This window comes from Erinaceus europaeus, chromosome 2 (genome assembly GCF_950295315.1).
Source record: "Erinaceus europaeus chromosome 2, mEriEur2.1, whole genome shotgun sequence".
NCBI lineage: Eukaryota > Metazoa > Chordata > Mammalia > Eulipotyphla > Erinaceidae > Erinaceus > Erinaceus europaeus.
In genome coordinates this window covers 6,689,400-6,711,449 of record NC_080163.1, presented here as the reverse complement: position 1 = coordinate 6,711,449, position 22,050 = coordinate 6,689,400, and the positions used below count along the sequence as shown (strand labels likewise).

Sequence of the window (22,050 nt, the reverse complement as noted above, 5' to 3'; positions counted from 1 at the left end):
GAGGGGGTGGGCCTCTCCCTCCGGATTGGGCCGGGGCTCCCGGAAATGCAAATGAGGCCCACGGAAGCGGGGCGGTGGTTGGCGGGGCCGCGAGGGGGCGTGGCCCGGAGCCCCCAGCGCGAGGAGGGGGAGTGTCGCGGGCTGCGCGGACCCGCACTCGCAGAATCAAATAAACCCTCGTGCGGCTGCGGACCTGACCATTGCGGGGCTCAGGGCGGGGGGGTCCCGGGGGCGGCCCGGGGGCTCGGGGTCCCGGGCAGGTGGGGAGGGGGCGGCGCGTGTCCGGGGCTCCCCGCCCCAGCGCGGCAGGGGCGAGGTGACAGCGGTGACAGCGACACCGGGTGGCCGCGGGTGGCAGCGCGCGCGCACACGCCCAGCGGGGCCGACAGACAGACACGCTGCTCGGCCTCCCCCGGCCGGCCGGCTGCCCCCGGCGTCGTGCAGCCGGAGAGTGAGGTGAGCGTGACCGCACCCCGGGGCGGGAAGGGGAGACTGAGGCACGGGGTGGGGGGAGCGGGGGAGGGCAGACCGGCCTGCGGATGGATGGATGGATGGATGGATGGACGGCAAGGACAGGCAGCCTCCCTGGAGTGGTCCTCGCCTCGCGCGAGACGCAGGGGCCCGGGGGTGCACGTGGGGGCTCCCCAGAATCCTGTAGCCCCCACCCCACGACTCTTGGAGAACTGGGGGGCGGGATCGGGGCCTGCAGGACCCCCCACTCCCCCCCCCCCGAGTCGCAGCGCTAGCCACCCACCTACTGCCGTCCACCTGGGGCACCCAGAGCGCAGGCCCCGTGTCCCCCGGGACCCGGCGAGCCCCAAGTCGGCCGGCAGCTAGGGGTCCCGCCTGCCCCTCCTCCCCGGGCCCCGCTTCGGCGCCCCGGCCCCCGCCTTCCGGAGCCAGGTGTCCCCCCCAGACACCCCCCCCCCCCCCCCCGCCTGAAGAACCGCGTCGGGGAGGCCGCGCTCGCGTCGCCATGGCAACAGGAGTCTATTTTGCGCTGGGAACACACAGCTCCCGCCGCAGCGCCCCCCCCCCACGCCGGACCTGAGCTGGGGGGCGGGAGGGGGCCGGGGGTCCTTAGGGTGGGGGCACAGAGGTCTGAGGGCAGCAGATCCCGCAGAGATGGAGCCCCAGGTCGCGATGAGGGGAGGGGAGCGTAGACAGGATGTGTGGGGGGGGCACAGGGAAGCAGGAAGGAGCTGGCACCTGCAAAACCAGGGATGGAGGGGGCCGGGGCCGGGGCCACCCACCCTCTGCAGCTGCAGACCGCCAGCCGCCCGGAGGGGCCCGAGGCAGGTGGGGCTCCGGGGTGGGGCTGGACAGAGTGGCCCTGAGGTGCGGACACCCGGACTCACCCGGACTCAGGAGCTGGGAGCTCCCCCACCCCATACTCCCAGAAGCCCCCCACCCGACTGCCCCAGTGTGTTCCCGAGACGGCCCTGCCCCCCCAGGCTCACTACCCTTCTCCCCCCCCCCCCAGACAGAGCGCTGTGACACCCCTAGCAGTCCTGGAACCCCGGGACTTCTGGCTGGAAGGTCCCTGTCTCCTCTGCTAGCTCACCATGCCTGGGCTCTGCCCCAGGTCTGGGTCCCCGGCTCCTTCACTGGGGTTCTCTCCCCGCTCTCTGGGCCCCTGGCTCCCACTCATACTCCCGCTCCATCTCTCAGTATCTCAGGAGGGAGTCAGCAGGCTGGGAGGGGCACGGCTGTGCAGGGGAGCAGGTGAGAGAAGGTGGCCCCTGGTCAAGCCAGCTCCCCACTTCTGCCCCCTCCTCTGTGTGTCTGCCCCGGGTCCTGGGGAGCAGGGGGCTGCACCAGACTCTGCTCGCCAGCCCGCAGCTTGGTACTGGGGGAGGAGGAGGAGCTGGGGGCTCCCTCTCCAGCAGCTGTGCAGGAGAAAAAGCCTTTGTGTGCAAAGAGCAGAGGAGCTGCTGGGTCGGGGCGCCTTGCCTGGGGGTGTGTCTGTGGGGGTGTCACATGTCACATGTCTGCTGAGACTGAGGAATGGGGGCGTATGTGCACACGTGTGCACGGCGGGCCCTTGTTTTTCCCAGGGTGCCCTGGGTGTCCCGAGTCCCAGACGGTGGCCAGGGTCTAGCGGCAGGACACCAGGCGTCCCTGTGAGCTGTGCCTGTGCCACCCTGTGCCACCACACGTGTGCGCTGTCGGTCCTGCTGCGGGCAGGTGCCCCTCCATGTCGTGGATGTGCCAGGGTGGGGGGTGTCCTGGTCCCACCTGTAGCTCTTTCTGCGTGGGGAGATGTGTCCCCTGCTCAGGGGCCCCTCAGTGCCAAGTGGCCTGGAGCTTGTTTCTTGGTGCAGCAGAAGGACCCAGTGGGAGTCTGAGCAGGGGCACAGGCAGAGGGGTGCCTCCCCAGGCCCAGGGGCTCCCCCTACACAGCCGGCCAGCCAGCCCGACTCGGGGCTCCCCTGTGATAGTCTGGGAAGGAAGCAGCAGCCAGCCAGCCCAACGGGCACCCCGCCTCACCGCCCTCCCTGATGGTGTCACAGTCAGGCGCCATGTGTCCCTCTGTCTGTCTGTCAGCCCCACTCCTTGCGTGGGACATCAGCTTTGAGGGCTAACTCCAGGGCTCGGAAGGCAAAGGATGGGGCCTATGGGATCTCAGCCACAACAGACAGAGAGAGAGAGAGAGAGAGAGAGAGAGAGATAGGCTTCTTTATTATTATTATTATTTTATTTGTTTATTGTTGGATAGAGACTAGAGAGAAATTGAGAGGTGAGGGGGAGATGGAGGGAAAGAGACAGACACTTGCAGTCTTGCTTCACCACTCATGAAGCTTTCCTCCCGCAGGTGGGGACCAGGGGCTTGAACCTGAGTCCGTCAGCACTGTCATGTGTGCACTTAACCAAGTGCACCACTGCCTGGCTCCCAGATGCAGACTTCTGCTTGCAAAGAAGCTTAGACTCTAGTAGGAGACACAGACAGTGCGGGCACTGCAGCTAGTGGGAGCGAGAGTGAGGCGGGCAGGTGCAGGGGACCGCTACCTGGATGGGAGGTGGGGGGGCAGCAGCATGAAGTAGGGGGCTGGGGGCTTGGTGTGGGTGGGGCCTTTATTCTGGGGCACCAGGAAGTCAGTGAGAGTGTGGATTTTAGGGTTGTGCTAGGATATACAAAACAGAAAAACAAAACCAAAAAAAAAACATCTTGACCATTGTGAGAATGAGTGAGACCGAAGCATGGCAGCAGGGACTGAACTGGGCCTCACGTGCAAGGTGGGCACCCCCACTGCCCCCCACTCTCCCCAGGTGTGCTGTCACCATGTCACTCGTCACCCCAGTGAACCCCTAGCTCCATCACAGCGTCCGCCCTCCTCCCCTTTCCTGCCGCCCATGTGGCTGGGTCACGCTCTCCCTCCTGGTCGACAGCTGACTGACGGCTGCTCGGTCCTGCTTGGGGACACTTTTTGGCCCTGCTGCTCTGGGCAGTGCTCCCAGGAAGTGCTCTCACTCAGGCGTCCCTTGCTGGGCACCTCCAGGCATCCTCCTGGCCGGATCTGTCCGTTTTGTTCACCTTGGGGGTGTGGAGGTGGGGGAGACACCACAGCGTGAAGCTGCCACCCATCTCCCGGGGTGCCATGCATGGTGCTCCTATGTGGTGCTAAGACTTGAAGCCAGGGCCGTGCCCACGGGGGTGGGGGGCTCTCTCCAGGCCCCGCATCTAGGCCTGTGTGTGGACACCAGCTTGTGTGTCTTTGGGGCAGGTGCCTGGGAGCAGAACTGCCAGGTCCTGTGGTGACTCGGTTTACCTTCCTGCCAAGTGGTTGTCAGCGGCAGGGGCATGGTGAGCACGGAGGGGTGTGGCATTCTGCGTCCTAGTGCGCCAGTCACCCTTGGGCGTTTCTCAGCTGATCCCGGTGCCAGCAGGCTCTGTTTAAGGGACCCACCCACCATGCCTCTGGCTGAGCCCAGGCCTGCAGATGGGTCTCGCCACACCCCACCTCCTGTGTCCCCACCCTGGAGGGACTGTTGCAGGATCCCCAGCTGGAGGTCCACCCCAGGCAAACGCCTCACAGAAGGGTGCCCTCAACAAGCAGCCATGTGTCAGTGCCCACCCAGGGGCAGCCACCCTGACCTGTTTATAGACAGGGAAACTGAGGTGGGGGTGTGCAGGTGACATCCTTCCTGGGGCCTGGAGCAGGGGAGGGGGTGGGTGACTGCTACCCCGCCGCCTTCCTCTCCAGCTGTGCCGGAAACTGAGCGTGTGGAGTGTATGTGAGAGCTGGAAAGAGGGAGGTGGGCAGAGACGTGGGGGCAGGGTGGGAGGCGGGCGATGGAGAGGATGGTGATGGCTCACCTGGGAGGGTGCCCACTCTGCACCCAGGGCACTGGGGGACGCTCAGTGCTGTGGTCTCTCTCTCTCTGGAGCAGTGAAGCCCCAGCAACAACAGATGAGGGCGGGGGGGGGGGGCTGAGGCTCAGGACCTAAATAAAGGAAGCTCTCCGGCCTAAAGAGGGAGAGAAGCGTCTCCAAGTGCCAGGCCCTAGCTTCTCTGGGGGAACAGCCATGCCCCGAGGGGACACTGGCAATGCCTGGAGGCTCTGCGCGGTGAAGCCAGTGGGGAGTCTGCTGCTGCTGCTAAGGCCGGTGCAGAGTGGGCCCCACACCGGAGGTGCCGGAGAAGCTGTAGGCCTCTCCAGGGAAACTCAGATTCTCAACTTCCGTCTCTTTCTCTTTCTTTCTCTCTCCCTTCCCCCACCCCCACCCCACTGCACATCTGTCTCCCGGACCCACCAACCCCAACCTCGCACCCGGGCACCCTGCCTCCCCCCCCCACTCTGCATCCCTCACCCCCATCCCATGGTTCCTGGCTGCTGGACTTCGATGCGGCCTGGTCACTGCCTCCCTGGTCTCTGCATGTCCCTGTCCCCATGTCTCTGCCCCCTGTGCGTGTCCCTGTCGCCATGTCTCTGCCCCCCTGTGCGTGCCCGTCCCCATGTCTCTGTCCCCATGTCTCTGCTCACCCCGTGCATGTCCCTGTCCCCATGTCTGTGTCCCCCTGTGCGTGTCCCTGTCCCCATGTCTCTGGCCCCCCATGTGTGTCCCTGTCCCCATGTCTCTGTCCCCATGTCTATGTCCCCATGTCTTTGCCCTCCTGTGCGTGCCCCTGTCCCCATGTCTCTGTCCCCATGTCCCTGTCCCCATGTCTCTGCCCCCCTGTGCGTGCCCATCTCCATGTCCCTGTCCCCCCGTCCCTGTCCCCTGTGTGTGCCCATCTCCATGTCCCTGTCCCCCCCGTCCCTGTCCCCATGTCTCTGCCCCCCTGTGTGTGCCCCTGTCCCCATGTCCCTGTCCCCCCGTCCCTGTCCCCATGTCTCTGCCCCCTGTGTGTGCCCATCTCCATGTCCCTGTCCCCCCCCCCCGTCCCTGTCCCCATGTCTCTGCCCCCCTGTGTGTGCCCCTGTCCCCATGTCCCTCCCCCCGTCCCTATGTCTCTGCCCCCCTGTGCGTGCCCATCTCCATGTCCCTCGCCGTCCCCCGTCCCTGTCCCCATGTCTCTGCCCCCCGTCCCCCGTGCATGCCCCTGTCCCCATGTCCCTGTCCCCGGGTCACACCCGCGCTCCCCCTCCGCCCCTCCAGCCTCCCCTGGGGTCCCTCCCCCGCAGCCCCTCTTCCTCCGCAGCCCGCGCCCGCCCGCCATGCCGGGGCTCGCGCTCCTCGGGGCGCTGCTGCTCCTGGGCGCCTGTGCGCCCCCCGCCCGCGCGCGCCCGCCCAACGGCACGAGCGAGGCCCCGGGCCCGCTGCCCGCGCTGCTGGCGCACCTGCGGCGCCTGACCGGGGCGCTGAGCGGCGGCGGGGCACCGGGCGGGGGCGCCAACGGCTCGCGGCCGGCGGGCGGCGGCGACGGGGGGGGCGCGGCGGCCAGGGCGCCCCCGCCGGCCGAGCTGTGCCACGGCTACTACGACGTCATGGGCCAGTACGACGCCACGTTCAACTGCAGCACCGGCTCCTACCGCTTCTGCTGCGGGACGTGCCACTACCGCTTCTGCTGCGAGCACCGCCACATGCGCCTGGCGCAGGCCTCCTGCTCCAACTACGACACGCCGCGCTGGGCCACCACGCCGCCGCCGCGGGCGGGGGGCGCGGGGGGCGCGGGGGGCGCGGGCGGGGGCCCGGGCCCGGGCCAGGCGGGCTGGCTGGAGGGCGGGCGCGCGGGGGGCGCGGGGGCCCGCGGGGGCGAGGGCCCGGGGGGCAGCACGGCCTACGTGGTGTGCGGGGTCATCAGCTTCGCGCTGGCCGTGGGCGTGGGCGCCAAGGTGGCCTTCAGCAAGGCGTCCCGCGCGCCCCGGGCGCCCCGGGAGATGAACGTGCCCAGGTGTGTGAGCGCCCCGGACCGCGGGTAGGAGCCGGGCCGGGGGCGGGGCGGCGGGGCGGCGGGGGCGGCGGGGAGGGCCCGGGCAGAGACGGGTCGGCAGAGAGCGAGCAGGGAAGGCAGCCAGCCGGCTGGTGCAGTGTGCAGGGCTCCGGGTTCGAGTCCCTGGTCCCCAGCTGCAGGAAGGAATCCACGAGCGCTGAAGCAGGGCTCTCTATCACTCCCTTCTTACTCAGTCCCTTTCTGTCTCTAGCCAATAAAGATAATTTAAAAAATAAAGAGAGAAGGAGGCGGGCGGTGGCGCGGCGGGTTAAGCGCAGGCGGCGCCAAGCGCAGGGACCGGCATGAGGATCCCGGTTCGAGTCCCCGGCTCCCCACCTGCAGGGGAGTCGCTTCCCAGGCGGTGAAGCAGGTCTGCAGGTGTCTGTCTGTCTCTCCCCATCTCTGTCTTCCCCTCCTCTCTCCATTTCTCTCTGTCCTAGCCAACAAGGACGACATCAATAATAACTACAACAACAATGAAAAACAACAAGGGCAACAAAAAGGGAAAATAAATTAATCAATATAAAAAAAAAAATTTAAGGGAGTCGGGCTGTAGCGCAGCGGGTTAAGCGCAGGTGGCGCAAAGCACAAGGACCGGCATAAGGATCCCGGTTCCCGGTTCGAACCCCGGCTCCCCACCTGCAGGGGAGTCGCTTCCCAGGCGGTGAAGCAGGTCTGCAGGTGTCTGTCTTTCTCTCCCCCTCTCTGTCTGCCCCTCCTCTCTCCATTTCTCTCTGTCCTGTCCAACAACGACGACATCAATAACTACAACAATAAAACAGGGGCAACAAAAGGGAATACGTAAATATTTTTAAAAAGCTTAAAAAAATAGAGTGGGCCGGGCGGTGGTGCACATAGCACCCAGCGCAAGGACCCGGGTTCAAGGCTCCACCTGCACGGGGAAGTTTCACAAGCAGTGAAGCAGGGCTGCAGGTGTCTGTCTTTCTCTGTCCCTCTGTCTTCCCCTCCTCTCTCCATTTCTCTCTGTAAGGTGAGGTCACATTACTTTTTAAGAAAAGAGAAAAGTTTTGGACCAGGGTCTGAGCCCCAACACAGGCATCAGTTTCCCTGTCTGAAATAAGAATGAAAAAGGAAGGCAGAAGGTAGACAGCATAATGGTTATGCAAACTGATTCTCATGCCCAAGGCTCCAAAGTCCCAGGTTCAATCTCCCACACCACCATAAGCTAGAGCTGAACAGTCCTCTAGTTAAAAAAAAAAAAAAAGTATTCCCAGGAGCAGTGAAATCATACTTCTGTGAAGCCCTGGTCCAGGAGGTGGCGCAGTGGTAAAGCTTTGGACTCTCAAGCATGAGGTCCTGAGTTTGATCCCCGGCAGCACAAGTGCCAGAGTGATGTCTGGTTCTTTCTCTCTCCTCCTGTCTTTCTCATAAAAAAATAAAATCTTAAAAAAAAATTAAAACGAGGGGACCAGGCAGTAGCGCAGTGGGTTAAGCGCACATGGGATCCCGGTTAGAGCCCCCCAGCTCCCCACTTGCAGGTGGGTCACTTTACAAGCAGTGAAACAGGTCTGCAGGTGTCTATCTTTGTCCTATCCAACAACAATGACAGCAATAACAATAAGGGAAAATGTGGCCTCCAGGAGCAGTGGATTCTTAGTGCAGACACCGAGCTCCAGCGATAACCCTGGAGGCAAAAATAAATAAATGAATAAAAGAACAGGTGGTGGTGCACCTACTTAAGCAAACATGTTACAGGGCACAAGGACCCGGGTTCAAGCCCCCAGCCCCCACCCGCAGAGGGAAGGCTTCACGAATGGTGAAGCAGGGCTGCAGGTATCTCGCTGTCTCTCTGTCTCTCTCCCTATCTTCCCTTTCCTCTAAATTTCTCGCTGTCTCTAGCCAATAAATAAATAGAGATAATTTAGTGGACCGAAAAACTAACATGAACTAGGAGATTGCTCTCTGGATAAAGTTCAGGGACCTGGGTATGTGGCCCAGCACCACACGGAGCCACCATGCCTGTCGGGCTGTGCTGTCTGCCCTCTTGCTGCCTCCCCCCCATTATTTCTTTTAACATATATATATATATATATTTTCCCTTTTGTTGCCCTTGTTTTTTCTTATTGTTGTAGTTATTATTGTTGGTGTTATTGATGTCACTGTTAGACAGGACAGAGAGAATTGGGGAAGACAGAGAGGGGGAGAGAAAGACAGACACCTGCAGACCTGCTTCACCGCCTGGGAAGCGACTCCCCTGCAGGTGGGGAGCCGGGGGCTCGAACCGGGATCCTGCCCCTTTATACCTTTAGCTTTAAAAGAAAAAGTCCTCTGAGGCTGAAGAACATAGTAGAAGGTGTGAAAAGAGATTCTCATGCCTGAAGCACCGAAGGATACAGGTTCAGATCGCAGCACCACCACCACCACCGCAAACCAGAGTTGAGTAGTGCTGGGGGTGGGTGGGGGTCCTCTGTAGACACAAAGTTCCAATAGCCAAGAAAAGAGGGGTCTAATGGCTGCTCCCAGTTACTCCGCTACCTGGCGACAAATAGAGTTGAGTCATGTTGGCAGTCGGGCGGTAGCGCAGCGGGTTAAGCGCACATAGTGCAAAGCGCAAGGACCGGCGTCAGGATCCGGGTTCGAGCCCTCAGCTCCCCACCTGCAGGGGAGTCGCTTCACAGGTGGTGAAGCAGGTCTGCAGGTGTCTGTCTTTCTCTCCCCATCTCTGTCTTCCCCTCCTCTCTCCATTTCTCTCTGTCCTAGCCAACAAGGACAACATCAATAATAACTACAACAATGAAAAACAACAAGGGCAACAAAAAGGGAAAATAAATTAATCAATATAAAAAAAAATTTAAGGGAGTCGGGCTGTAGCGCAGCGGGTTAAGCGCAGGTGGCGCAAAGCACAAGGACCGGCATAAGGATCCCGGTTCCCGGTTCGAACCCCGGCTCCCCACCTGCAGGGGAGTCGCTTCACAGGCGGTGAAGCAGGTCTGCAGGTATCCGTCTTTCTCTCCTCCTCTCTGTCTTCCCCTCCTCTCTCCATTTCTCTCTGTCCTATCCAACAACAACAACAACAATAATAACTACAACAATAAAACAACAAGGGCAACAAAGGGGAATAAATAAAATAAATATAAAAAAATTAAAAAAAATTTTAAAAAAGAATTGAGGGAGTCGGGCGTTAGCGCAGCAACTTAAGCGCACATGGTGCAAAACGCAAGGACTGGCTCAAGGATCCCGGTTCAAGCCCCCGGCTCTCCACCTGCAGGGGAGTCGCTTCACAGGCGGTGAAGCAGATCTGCAGGTGTCTGTCTTTCTCTCCTCCTCTGTGTCTTCCCCTCCTCCCTCAATTTCTTTCTGTCCTATCCAACAACGAAGACAGACAACAATAATAATTACAACAATAAAGCAACAAGGGCAACAAAAGAGAATAAATAAATTTTTTTAAAAATAAAAAAAAAGAATTGAGTCATGTTTAGTCTGGCATATGCTTTGTCAGTGTTGGTTACACTTATTTTAGGTCTTTTAGAAACAGCAGCCAGGATGCCGAGGGGAGTGTTTTTTTTAAATTTATTAATATTAACGAGGAAGAGAGAGAGAGAGGTGGGGTGGGGGAGAACAGAGCACCCTCTGGCAGGAGTGACGCCAGGTGGAGGGGATTGAACTCAAGACCCATGCCCCAAAATGCATTACTCTAGCCAAGGCACTAGCTCCCAGGTCACAAGGGGATGTAGCCACAATGGTGGGGAGGCCTCTCAGAGTCGGTGTGGAGGAGGGCTGTTGCCCAGCACGTGCCAGTGGGGACCCGGCAGGTGAGGCCCTGAGGCGCCCTCTGCGGGAGACAACGGTGTGGGGGGGAATCCGGGGTCCATCTGGACACCAGAGTGACAGGTGGGGCTGGCTCCCTGGCTTGGCATCAGTTTGGGCAGTCAGGTAGCAGGCCGGCATTAAAGACGGGGAAAAGAAGGGTCCAGCGTGATGCTGAGTTTCAGGGTCACCGTAGTGGGTGTGCAGAAGGTGCAGGAGAGAAAGACTCCAGGGTGCAAGTCTGGCTTTTCTCCCAGTGTAGGGAGGCCGAAGGAGAGCGCCTGGAAAGGCTGGAGTCCACGTGGACTTCCAGCCACAGGCCTGGTCCCTGGCTCTGAGGGTGATGCTGCTGAGGGCTGTGGCCCAGGGCTGAGCACCCGGGGATGACAGGGAAGAGACAGAGGCCCGGGCCCTCCCTCTCCCGGCCCCCACCAGCAGGTCCCTGACCCTACCATCTGCCACCTCCAGGGCCCTGGTGGACATTCTGAGGCACCAGGCAGGGCCTGGCACCCGCCCAGACCGGACCCGAAGCAGCTCCCTGACCCCGGGCATCGGAGGTCCTGACATGCCCCCAAGGACGCCCAAGACCCTCTACAACACCGTCAAGCCCACCAACCTCGGTGAGTGGCCAGCCGACATGCCCCTCTCCATGTCTGGACTGCTCAGGAGACCCTCCCACCCCCACCCCAGGGACGCCTGGGCTGTGGGAGCCGCTCAGACATTGTGTCCCCACACGTGAGAAGTTGAGGGCCAGGTCACCATCCAGGTCACCATCCACTGGGGAAACGCACCAAGGGCCCACTTAGCTGTGCAGCCAGGCTGCAGCCAGAGTCTTGGGTACAAATCCCAGACAGCCGCCCGGCCTGGAGCCGAGAACCACGACGGGCTCCTCACAGGAGACCAGGACAGGGAGCAACATGACAGTGACACCACCTCCCTCCCCGGCCCACAGATAACCTGCACCACAACTACCTGCACCTGAGTGTGAACAGCCCCAAGCACCACGCTGCCACGCTGGGTACAGAGGGGCCTGCGGGAGGGGGCGGGGGCTGGCTGTGAGGGAGGAGGGGCTGGGGGACCCCTGGGTGTGAGGGAGGAGGGGCTGGGGGACCCTGGGTGTGATGGAGGAGGGGCTGAGGGACCCCTGGGTGTGAGGGAGGAGGGGCTGGGGACCCCTGGGTGTGATGGAGGAGGGGCTGGGGGACCCCTGGGTGTGATGGAGGGGCTGGGGACCCCTGGGTGTGAGGGAGGAGGGGCTGGGGACCCCTGGGTGTGAGGGAGGAGGGGCTGGGGACCCCTGGGTGTGAGGGAGGAGGGGCTGGGGACCCCTGGGTGTGAGGGAGGAGGGGCTGGGGACCCCTGGGTGTGAGGAGGAGGGGCTGGGGACCCCTGGGTGTGAGGGAGGATGGGCTGGGGACCCCTGGGTGTGAGGAGGAGGGGCTGGGGACCCCTGGGTGTGAGGAGGAGGGGCTGGGGGACCCCTGGGTGTGATGGAGGGGCTGGGGGACCCTGGGTGTGATGGAGGAGGGGCTGGGGGACCCTGGGTGTGATGGAGGAGGGGCTGGGGGACCCTGGGTGTGATGGAGGGGCTGGGGGACCCCTGGGTGTGAGGGAGGAGGGTCTGGGGACCCCTGGATGTGAGGGAGGAGGGTCTGGGGACCCCTCGGTGTGAGGGAGGAGGGTCTGGGGACCCCTGGGTGTGAGGGAGGAGGGCCTGGGGACCCCTGGGTGTGAGGAGGAGGGGCTGGGGACCCCTGGGTGTGGTGGAGGAGGGGCTGGGGACCCCTGGGTGTGAGGAGGAGGGGCTGGGGACCCCTGGGTGTGAGGGAGGAGGGGCTGGGGACCCCTGGGTGTGGGGGAGGAGGGGCTGAGGACCCCTGGGTGTGAGGGAGGAGGGGCTGGGGACCCCTGGGTGTGAGGAGGAGGGGCTGGGGACCCCTGGGTTTGAGGGAGGAGGGGCTGGGGGACCCCTGGGTGTGAGGGAGGAGGGGCTGGGGACCCCTGGATGTGAGGGAGGAGGGTCTGGGGACCCCTGGGTGTGAGGGAGGAGGGTCTGGGGACCCCTGGGTGTGAGGGAGGAGGGCCTGGGGACCCCTGGGTGTGAGGAGGAGGGGCTGGGGGCCCCTGGGTGTGAGGAGGAGGGGCTGGGGACCCCTGGGTGTGGGGGAGGAGGGGCTGGGGGACCCTGGGTGTGAGGGTGGAGGGGCTGGGACCCCTGGGTGTGGGGAAGGAAGGGCTGGAGACCCCTTCGTGTGAGGGAGGAGGGGCTGGGGACCCCTGGGTGTGAGGGAGGAGGGGCTGGGGGACCCCTGGGTGTGAGGAGGAGGGGCTGGGGACCCCTGTGTGTGAGGGAGGAGGATCTGGGGACCCCTGGGTCTGGGGGAGGGTGTGGGGGCTGGGTGGGATGGAGGAGGGGCTGGGGGACCCCTGAGTCTGGGGGAGGTGATAGGGGCTGGAGCACCCCTGGATCTGGGGGAGGCAGGCTTGTGGCCCCTGGTTCTGAAGAGGAGCAGTGTGGACCTTGGGCCCTGGCTGAGGACACTGACCTGGCCCCCCCCCCGCCCCAGACTGGCGAGCGGCCCCGCCGCCCAGCCCGTCCCTGCACTACTCCACGCTGTCCTGCTCGAGGTCCTTCCACAACCTGTCGCATCTGCCCCCGTCCTATGAGGCTGCAGTGAAGTCCGAACTCAATCGCTACTCCTCACTCAAGAGGCTGGGTGAGTCCCGGACAGGCGGCGGCTCAGCACCACGGACAGTCGCCCCGGCTCACCAGCTTTCCCTCTCACTGGGCGGCGGGCTGGCTAGGGGCCTGCGGGGGTGGGGTGCATTGCTGGGGATCGAACCCAGAGCCTCTTGGACCTCACCCGTGGGAAGCTATGAGCTACAATTCCTGGCTCTCTCCCTGACACTTTTCTCCAAGAAGCTCCGGCGGAACTAGCTGAGTAATTCTGTCGCGGGGTCACCTGGGAAGCCTTTAAATAATGAAAAGTCACGCTTCCCCCAGAGCCACTAAATATCACTTAAGGGGAAAAAAAATGTTCAGGGGTCGGGCGGTGGCACACCCGGCTGAGCACACACAGTACTAAGTGCGAGGAACTGGGTTTGAGCCCCGGTGCTCCCCACCTCAGCAGGGATGCTTCAGGAGAGGTGAGGCAGGCGTGCAGGTATCTCTCTCTCTCCTTCTCTCTCTCTCTCCTCCTCTCTCAGTTTCTCTGTGTCCTATCAAAGAAAACAGAAGGGGGGGGAAGGAAAAAGGAAAAAAATGGCCGCCAGGAACAGTGGGTTCTCAGTGCCGAGCCCCAACAATAACCCTGGGGGAAAAATTGACCCGGAGTGGCAAAGCTTTGGTGACAAATAGTAACAACGACAGAGAAAACAGTTGGGTGGGAAGGGAGATGCAGCAGATAGAGCACCTGACGTGCAAGAATGAGGGGTCTGAGTTAAAAACAGCCCAGGGTGGGACTCTACTTATCTCCCTCTCTCTTTTTCACTAATAAATAAATCTGTGAGCCAACTGGCGGTGCACTTGGTTAAGTGCACACTACCCTTCACAAGGACCTGGGTTAGAGCTCAGTCCCCACCTGCAGGGGGAAGTGTTAGGAACAGTGACGCAGGACTGCATCTCTCTCTCCCTCTTTTATCACCCCTCCCTTCTTGATTTCTCTCTGTCCTAGCCAATAAAAACGTAACCATTAAAATAAAAATCAATGTTCTGCCAGAAAAAGTGGATTGCTGAGCCCCAGCAATAACCTTAGTGGCAAAAATAAATAAATCTTTCCTTAAAGAGACAAGTCAGCACCACTCTGAGGTGCTGGGAGTCAGATGGGGGAACTTCAGGCTGCAGAGCCTTCCAGTCCCCTACCAGCTGAACTATTTCCCTACTTGCAATGTATATAGTTGATGTTAAGACAGCGAGAGAGAGCGGGGTAGACAGCATTATGGTTATACAAAGAGACTCTCCTGCTGAGGCTCCAAAGTCCCAAGTTCAATCCCCTGCACCACCGTAAGACAGAGCTGAGCAGAGCTCTGGTTAGAGAGAGAGAGAGACACCCGGGGGTGGGGGAGGCCTCTGGCATATGCTGGTGCTGGAGGCTGAACATGGCAGCCTGGCAGCTCAGGGCCTCAGGTGTGACTTTAGAAAAACCATTATGCTGTCTCGCCAGCTCCTCAATACATTTTTTAAATCATTGTTTTATTGTTTTTATTTATTGGACAGAGACAGCTAGAAATCCAGAGGGGAAGGGGAGATAGAGAGGGAGGGAGGGATGGGGAGGGGGAGAGAGAGAGAGAGAGAGAGAGAGAGAGAGACCTGCAGCCCCTCGGTGTGCCACCACCCAGCCCCTTGAAAGAGAGAGAGAGAGAGAGAGAGAGAGAGAGAGATGGGAGGAAGGACTAACATAATGGTCGTTATTTATTGGACAGACAGCCAGAAATCGAGAGGGAAGGGGGAGAGAGAGGGGGAGGGAGAGAGAGAGAGGGAGAGAGAGAGGCAGACAAACAGACCTGCAGCCCTGCTTAGCCACTCGCAAAGCTTTCCCCCCTGCGGGGGACCCGGGCCTCAAACCCGGTTCCTTGAGCATTGTAACATGCGAGTTCAACCAGGTGCGCCACCACCCAGCCGCTTGAAAGAGAGAGAGAGAGAGAGAGAGAGAGAGAGATGGGAGGAAGGACGAGCATAATGGTTGTTCAAGAGACTCTTCCCCGAGCCTCTTAAGTCCCAGGTTCAATCCCCTTTCACCACCATCAATCAACCTGAGCTGAGCCAGGACTCTGATAAGTAACAATACTAGTAGCAGTAAATAACCCGAGAAAAAGTAAAGACCCCAGAACGGCACTGCGTGGCCCTTGGCGGGCGGGGACCCACCGCGGGCCTCTCCCTCTCCCTCTCCCTCTCCCTGCCCCTCTCCCTCTCCCTGCCCGCCCGTCCGTCTGTCCGTCCGTCCGCCCGCCCACCCGCCCGCAGCCGAGAAGGACCTGGACGAGGCGTACCTGAAGCGCCGGCACCTGGAGATGCCCCGCGGGACGCTGCCGCTGCACGCGCTGCGCAGGCCGGGCACGGGCGGGGGCTACCGGCTGGACGGCTGGGGCGGCCCCGACGAGCGCGAGCGCGAGCGGCCGCGCCGGGTCATGTCGCAGGAGCACCTGCTGGACGGCCGCGCCCGCTACGAGTTCACGCTGCCCCGCGCGCGCCTCGTGTCGCACGAGCACCTGCTGCTGGCCTCGCCCGACGGCCTGCGCCAGAGCCGCGAGCACCTGCTGTCGCCCCCGCGCAGCCCCGCGCTGCCCCCCGAGCCCCCGGCCGCCGCCCGCGCGGGCCTGGCCGCCTCGCACTCCAACCTGCTGCTGGGGCCCGGCGGCCCCCCGACGCCGCTGCATGGGCTGCACGCGCACCACCGGCTCGGGCTGCACGGCTCCCCGCAGCCCGCCTGGGGCGCCGACACGCTGGCCCGCAGGCCGCCCTTCCAGCGCCAGGGCACGCTGGAGCAGCTGCAGTTCATCCCCGGGCACCACCTGCCGCAGCACCTGCGCACAGCCAGCAAGAACGAGGTGACCGTCTGAGGACGGCGGGCGGGCCTGTCCCTGTCCTCGCCGAGCCCCCTTCCCATGACGTCCTGCAGAGGAAGGGGGCCCCGGGGCCACCGCCCTGCCGGGGCTGCGACCGGCCGTCCTGCCGCCGTGTCAGCCCGGAGCCTGGACCTGTGCCTGCACCCTGAGCCGCCAGGCTTCCCCCTGGCTGTGGCAGCATACGGGGCCACGCGTCCCTACGATGCCGCCCTCGCTCCTGTGAGGCAGCCCGGACGCCGCCGCCGTGCGGGAAGCAGAGGCTCCTTCCTGTGAGGTCACAGCAGACATCTTCCCCTGTCGCCATCCCCTGAAACAAAGGCCCCTTCCCGTGAGGTCACCGCAGAGAGGAATTCCCCCCTTGTGACGTCACCCCTGGCACCCAAAGGCTTCTCCGGGCACCAGGGTGACCAGGAGCACATTTCACAGCCAGTGCGCATCCCGTCCGGGATGTCACCATCACGGACAAAGCCACCTCCCAGGGGCAGAGTCGCCCACGGTGTCCTCACCAGACCCAAGGCCTCCTCCTTCCTGTGATGCTGTCGCCACAGAAGGTGCCTTGCCCAGAGAGACTGTGCCTCTTCCCGCGATGTCAGCGCTGGCATGGCAGCCCACTGGCGCGGCGGCTCTAGGGCGTGGCCTCCGGGGGGCGTCACAGCCGCCGCTGTGCCACCAGAAGGCAGGGCATGTCTCCGGGCCACGGCCGCCATGGGCGGTGGCCACCCGGAGAATGTGCCCTGCCCCAAGATGGCGCTGGGGTGTCCTCCCTGGGGAGGTCCCGCCTGGAGAGCTCCCCCCCCAGATGACAGTCTGTAGGCTGTTGGCAGGGAGGCCCCTGTGACTGCTGCCAGGCTGTGATGTCCTCCCGCCGTGACCTCATGGGACTTGATCGGTGGTGGCTCCTTCCCCTGGCCAAGGAAGTGTCCCTGGCAGGGGAGGCTGTGCCTCGCCCCCCACCCGAGGCAGTGATGTCACTTCCTGTGTGGCCCCCTGGAGGCTGCTCTTCCTGCTGGCTTCCGCCCCAAGGCTTGTAGTCCTGTGACTCCTAGGGCCAGAGCTGCTGCCACTTCTTCCCACTAGAGCCAGTGACATCATCGCCACCTCCACTGAGTCCTGGCCTCCTGTCGGGGTGTGGAGGGGGCCACGGGCTCGCCTGCCCTGGACCATGCTGACGACATCAGCAGCACAAGACTTCCAGCCGTGCCCCAGGATTCCCCATGACCTGGGGCATCTTCGGCTCCCTGGACCTGCCATCACACGGTCCCCCTCCACCATGACTAATCAGCTCACCAACTCTGCAGGGTCCCAGGGCCACCGGGTGGCCATCTTCCACAATTTCCCACAGCCGTGGGGTCGAAGCCCCCCAGGACCCGTGAGGGTAGGGGGCATCTTCCACGATGCTTCATGTCATCTCGCCTTCACTCCCCAGCTCCACCCTGGCGTCAGCACCTTCCACAGGCCCCGGGGGCTGGAGGAAACGGAAACGCCCTCCACCAGACCAAGACCCTCGGGGGGCTGCCGCCACGTCCCGCTGTCCCCCATAAATGACATCATCACAGTCTGGGTGGCAGAGTTGGCCAGGACCTGCCATGGCCACGGTGTCCTCACCTCCCAGGACCTACAAGAATGGAAACGGTCACCATCTCCCCCGGTTCACCTCAACCATGTCACCTCCCAGGATATGCTTCCGCCGTGGTGTCCTGACCTCTCGGCATCTGTGCTCCCGAGACTGCCATCCCCCTTCCCTGGGATCCATGTCAACCACAAGTCCTAACCCCGCCTGGGACCCACCATCTCGGAGGCCAGGGGCCACCACGACACAGCATCTCCACCTCCCAGGGCCTGTCTCTGTGCTCAGCTCCCAGGCCAACTGTGCTCTATCCAGGCAGGAGCCACGGCCCTGGGGGCCCAGCCACATCTCGGTGGTCTCCCCTGGGGGCTTGTGTCCCCCACACGTTGTTCACAAGCAAGGAACTAGCACAACAAGTGGAGCTCAGCGGGGACCCTCCCACGGCGACGCCTCTGCTCTGGCCCTTCTTGGCGATGTCACTGCCGCCCCCGCCACACGCCCGGCCGGCCCGCCGAGAACTCACTGCCTCCACTCAGCCATCTGATCGGTGACAGGGTCAACCCAGACACCTCTGGTCGTCCTCAGAAACCCCAGTGTGCTGTTAGGGGGCCTTCTATCAGACAGCGGGCAGCCTGGAGAGCCAGGGGCTCGGCGACACCCCGTCTCTGTGGGCTTGCCCCCTGCTTGGTTGGCACCCGCAACACCCAATGCACACCTGGCCTCCACTCAGTCCTCTCTGTAAGTAGCCATGTGAGGGGCGGCCTTCCCCTACTTTTAAAGGGCTACATGCCCCCACCCCAAGCCCCCAGGGCGAGGTAGGGGGCTCCTCTCCCCGCTTTGGGCCGCCCCTCTTTCGACCCCCTTTCCAAATGCCGGCCTCGGCTCACCTCATCCTGGGGCAGGGAACTGAGGGGGCATTGGGTCCCGATCACCTTGGCCCCCCACTAGTCCTTCAATGTCAGGCTTACAGCTGCTCCCGGGCCCCCCCAGGCCCTCTGAGGCCTCGCCCCATTCCCCCACGTCCCCCGGGCAGACTGTGACCTCCCCAGAAAGGAGTGGGCTGGGCTGGAGTGCCTGTGACTCCCAGAGCCCACCTCCCCATGCCCCCCACCCCCACCCCCACCCCATGGAGCACTCAAGTTTCTCTGGTTCCCTCCACACCACCTCCTGCCCCATCTCTCGGACTCACAGGCCACCTGACCCCCAGGTTCTGACCTCTCTTCTCAAATAAGCCATAGTGGGGAGAGGTCTGAGGGAGCCGGGACACGACGACCCCGAGCCCCCAGGTCCCCAGAGCTGGCCTCGCTGAGTCTTCCTCTGCCCTGGAGCCAAGCACAGACCTCTCCTCCGGGCAGAGTGCAAAGCAAACAGCCGGACCGGAAGCCCCTCCGGCACTTCCTCGTGGCCCCTCCACTCACCCTGGGCCCCGGTTCCTTGGTGAGGATGGTGGCAGAGCTGCATCTTGGGTTGTTTTTTTTTTTTTGTTGTTGTTTTGTTTTTTAATAAATAGATGTTTTCCTGGACCAGCTTCCCGTTTCCTGTCAGGAGGGATGGGTGGTCACCTCCACTTCTGTGAGGTGACCCGGTGGCCCAGGGGGTGGGCATCTCAGTGACTCTGCAGGTGACTTGGCTGGGGGCCCCACACAGCAGCTGGCCCGGTGTGTAAATGCTGCAAAGGCTCATGGTCCTCGCAGGCCTGGCACCTCCAGGTCCCAGACGGCCCCTGGACTGGGATGCCCAAAGGCTCTAAGCGAGGGTGCCGGCGGCTGTCCTGACAGCACAGCAGATCTGGTCTTTGTTTCCATAGCTGACTTATACCAAAGCACTGCCCAGCTCTGCCTTAAGGTGGTGCTAGAGATTGAACCTGAGACCTTGGAGCCTCAGGCATGAAAGTCATTTTGCAGAACCATGATGCTGCCTCCCTAGCCCCCTTTTCTCTTTTTAATTTTTTTTTTGAGATTTATTACTTATTGGATGTAGACAGAGAAAATAAGAGGGGAGGGGAAGATGGGAGGAGGGCAAAGGAGAGACGCCCGCAGCCCTGCTTCACTGCTCAGGAAGCTCCCCACTTACAGGAGGGGACTGGGGGCTTGGATGTGGGTCCTCGTTGCACTGTGATGTGTGTGCTCACAGGTGTGCCAATGCCCGGCCCTGTCTTATGTTTTTTAAAGCTTTATCAGAATTTGAGAGAACCAAGAACACCACTGCAGCACTTGGGACGTCGGGACTGAAGTCAGGACCTCATGCTTGAGAGCTTTCCCGGCTGCTTCTCGCCCAGCCGCATTCACAGCTGAGCTCACACCCTCTCCCTTTTCTTCTATTTTTTAAAATTTTAACCAGAGCCCTGCTTAGCTCTGGTTTATGGTGGTGCGGGGGGGATTGAACCTGGGACGCTGAAGCCTCAGGCATGAGAATCTCTTTCCATAACCATTATGTTACCTACCCCTACCCAATTTTTTTTTAACATAATAGTTTACTTGCTAATTGACAGTTGAATCCAAAGAACGCGTCTAGTGCTTTTGCCAACTTTTACCTGCTGCTTCTGTTTGGACTCTGTTGTCTTTTGGATTTCTTGTCCGCCAAAAGTGTGGGCCTGCTTCTTCTTTTTTTTAATATTATTTATTTATTCCCTTTTTGTTGCCCTTGTTATTTTATTGTTGTAGTTATTATTGTCTGTCTTCGTTGTTGGAAAGGACAGAGAGAAAAGGAGAGAAGAGGGGGAGAGAAAGACAGACACCTGCAGACCGGCTTCACCGCTTGTGAAGCGACTCCCCTGCAGGTGGGGAGCCGGGGGCTCGAACCGGGATCCTTACGCCGGTCCTCACACTGCGCTAACCGCCCGACTCCCTCTTCTGAGGTTCTGAGAGGAAGCTGCATGTCTCCTAGCCCCCAGGGACACTCCTTTCTAAAGAACAAGAATGAGGCCGTGTGACGCTTGTCTTGTCCTGCCCTTGACCCAGGTCTGAGCCCCGCGTGGGGCACTATAGCCCGGGGGAACCTGCTTGTTCAGTGGGCTAGAATGGCCCTCACCGCTGGGTAGCAAGAATCCAGTATGTGGAGCCAGTAGCCAACTCTAGCTGTCACCCAGCTGGGGCTGTGGGGGGGTCTGACACTGAAGCCTCTTAGTCAGCCTCATGACCCAGCAGGAACCAGGAAGGCCTCACCCTTGTGGCCAGGTCCTCAGTCTGAGGTGGCAGAGCTCACCTGCTGCAGGAAGGGACGAAGTTGGGGGGGGATGGAGGGGAGGGCAGCCAGGCTGTGTGTGCTGAGAGCCGCGGGCTGCTGGAGCCCAGGACTGGTGTTCCTGCGGGTCCTGGTTCCATCCCAGCCGCCGCCGCATGTTCCAGAGTGGAGCTCTGGTGTCTCTTTCTCCCCCCCCCCCCATGTGATGTTCTCTCTCTCTCTCATACGAAATAAAATCTTAAGTCTCCTGGAGGAGGTGGCACGCGCCAGCTTTCGTGCCTGAATTCCAAACACGAGGCCCTAGTCTGGTCCCTGGTATCACTAGGCAGCGTGATATCACTCATGCCCGCTCTCTCTCCTTACTTGAGTTATTTCTTTATTTGCTTCTGCTGCCTCCAGGGGTATTGCTGGGGCACAGTGCCAGGGCTACAAACCTGCAGCTCCCAGTGGCCATTTCTCTCTTTTTTTTTTTTTTAATGGGGGGTGGTGGATTAGTGGTTTCCTGTAATTTTTCCCCCATTTTTATTTGATAGGACAGATAGAAATTGAGAGGGAAGGGGAACAGAGATAGAGAAAAGACAGACACCCGCAGACCTGCTTCACTGCTCATGAAGTGTCTCCATGGGTGGGGAGCGGGGATTGACCAAGGTTCTTGTGCTTGGTAACGTGTGAGTTCAACCAGCTGCGCCACCACCCAGCACCCCCCCCAACCCTCTTCAGTTGATTAATAAATTGGGCCTGGGAAGTAACCCACTGGGAGAGTGTGCGACTGAGGCCTTGACACTGAGGTCTCTCACTCTCTGTCCGTCTGTCTGTCTGTCTGTCTGTCTAAAATAGCTGGAAACAATAAGCCTGGGCGATGCCCTCTGGGCAGGACAGAGGCCGAACCTTTAGACACGAGGATCTGAGTTGCTCCCAGAACCACCTAGGCCTGGGCAATGCTCTAGGCATCTCCCAACTTTCTCTCACACTAATGGTAGGCTTTTCGGTTCCTTAACTTCTTATTTTTTTGATTTATTTATTTGATTTATTTATTTATTTTATTTATTTATTTTAGTTTGATTTATTTTACTTGAGAACACAGAAATTGAGAAGGGGGAGAGAGAGAGAGAGACCTGTAGCCCTGCTTCACAGGTTGTGAAGCTTTCTCTCTGTTGGTGGGGACCGGGGGCTCAAACCTGGGTCCTTGTGCATGGGAATTCATGCAATTAAAACAGGTGTGCCGCCAAACAGCCCTGGCCTTTGAGTTTTTTAAAAAATGATTTATTTAGGGGGTCGGCAGTGGCGCAGCGGGTTACGCGCACGTGGCGCAAAGCGCAAGGACCGGCCTAAGGATCCCGGTTCGAGCCCCCGGCTCCCCACCTGCAGGGGAGTCGCTTCCCAGGCGGTGAAGCAGGTCTGCAGGTGTCTGTCTTTCTCTCCCCCTGTCTGTCTTCCCCTCCTCTCTCCATTTCTCTCTGTCCTGTCCAACAACAAAGCAACATCAACAATGGCAATAATAACCACAACGAGGCTGCAACAACTAGGGCAACAAAGAGTGGGGGGAATGGCCTCCAGGAGCGGTGGATTCATGGTGCAGGCACCGAGCCC

At 61.2% G+C, this 22,050-nt stretch overlaps 2 protein-coding genes across 3 annotated transcripts in view; both read left to right on the top strand.

The window, feature by feature from the left end:
• The first annotated feature begins 45 nt into the window (after positions 1 to 45).
• UBE2S (ubiquitin conjugating enzyme E2 S) overlaps positions 46 to 22,050 on the top strand; it is a 26,983-nt gene continuing 4,978 nt past the window's right edge. The window contains exon 1 of the mRNA XM_060176331.1: positions 46 to 435. Coding sequence (XP_060032314.1) covers positions 46 to 435 — 390 coding nt within the window. The remainder of the gene's footprint in view (positions 436 to 22,050) is intronic.
• SHISA7 (shisa family member 7) lies at positions 326 to 16,389 on the top strand. Of its 2 annotated transcripts, none has more exons than XM_060176202.1 (6): positions 326 to 456; positions 5,603 to 6,362; positions 10,614 to 10,765; positions 11,098 to 11,163; positions 12,713 to 12,862; positions 15,109 to 16,389. In XM_060176202.1, the coding sequence occupies exons 2-6, from the start codon at positions 5,662 to 5,664 to the stop codon at positions 15,702 to 15,704; spliced, it is 1,665 nt and encodes a 554-aa protein (XP_060032185.1). In that variant the 5' UTR covers positions 326 to 456; positions 5,603 to 5,661; the 3' UTR covers positions 15,705 to 16,389. The 2 variants fall into 2 exon arrangements, with proteins under 2 accessions (XP_060032185.1, XP_060032190.1); XM_060176207.1 differs by having other exon boundaries at positions 5,603 to 6,338; positions 15,109 to 16,388.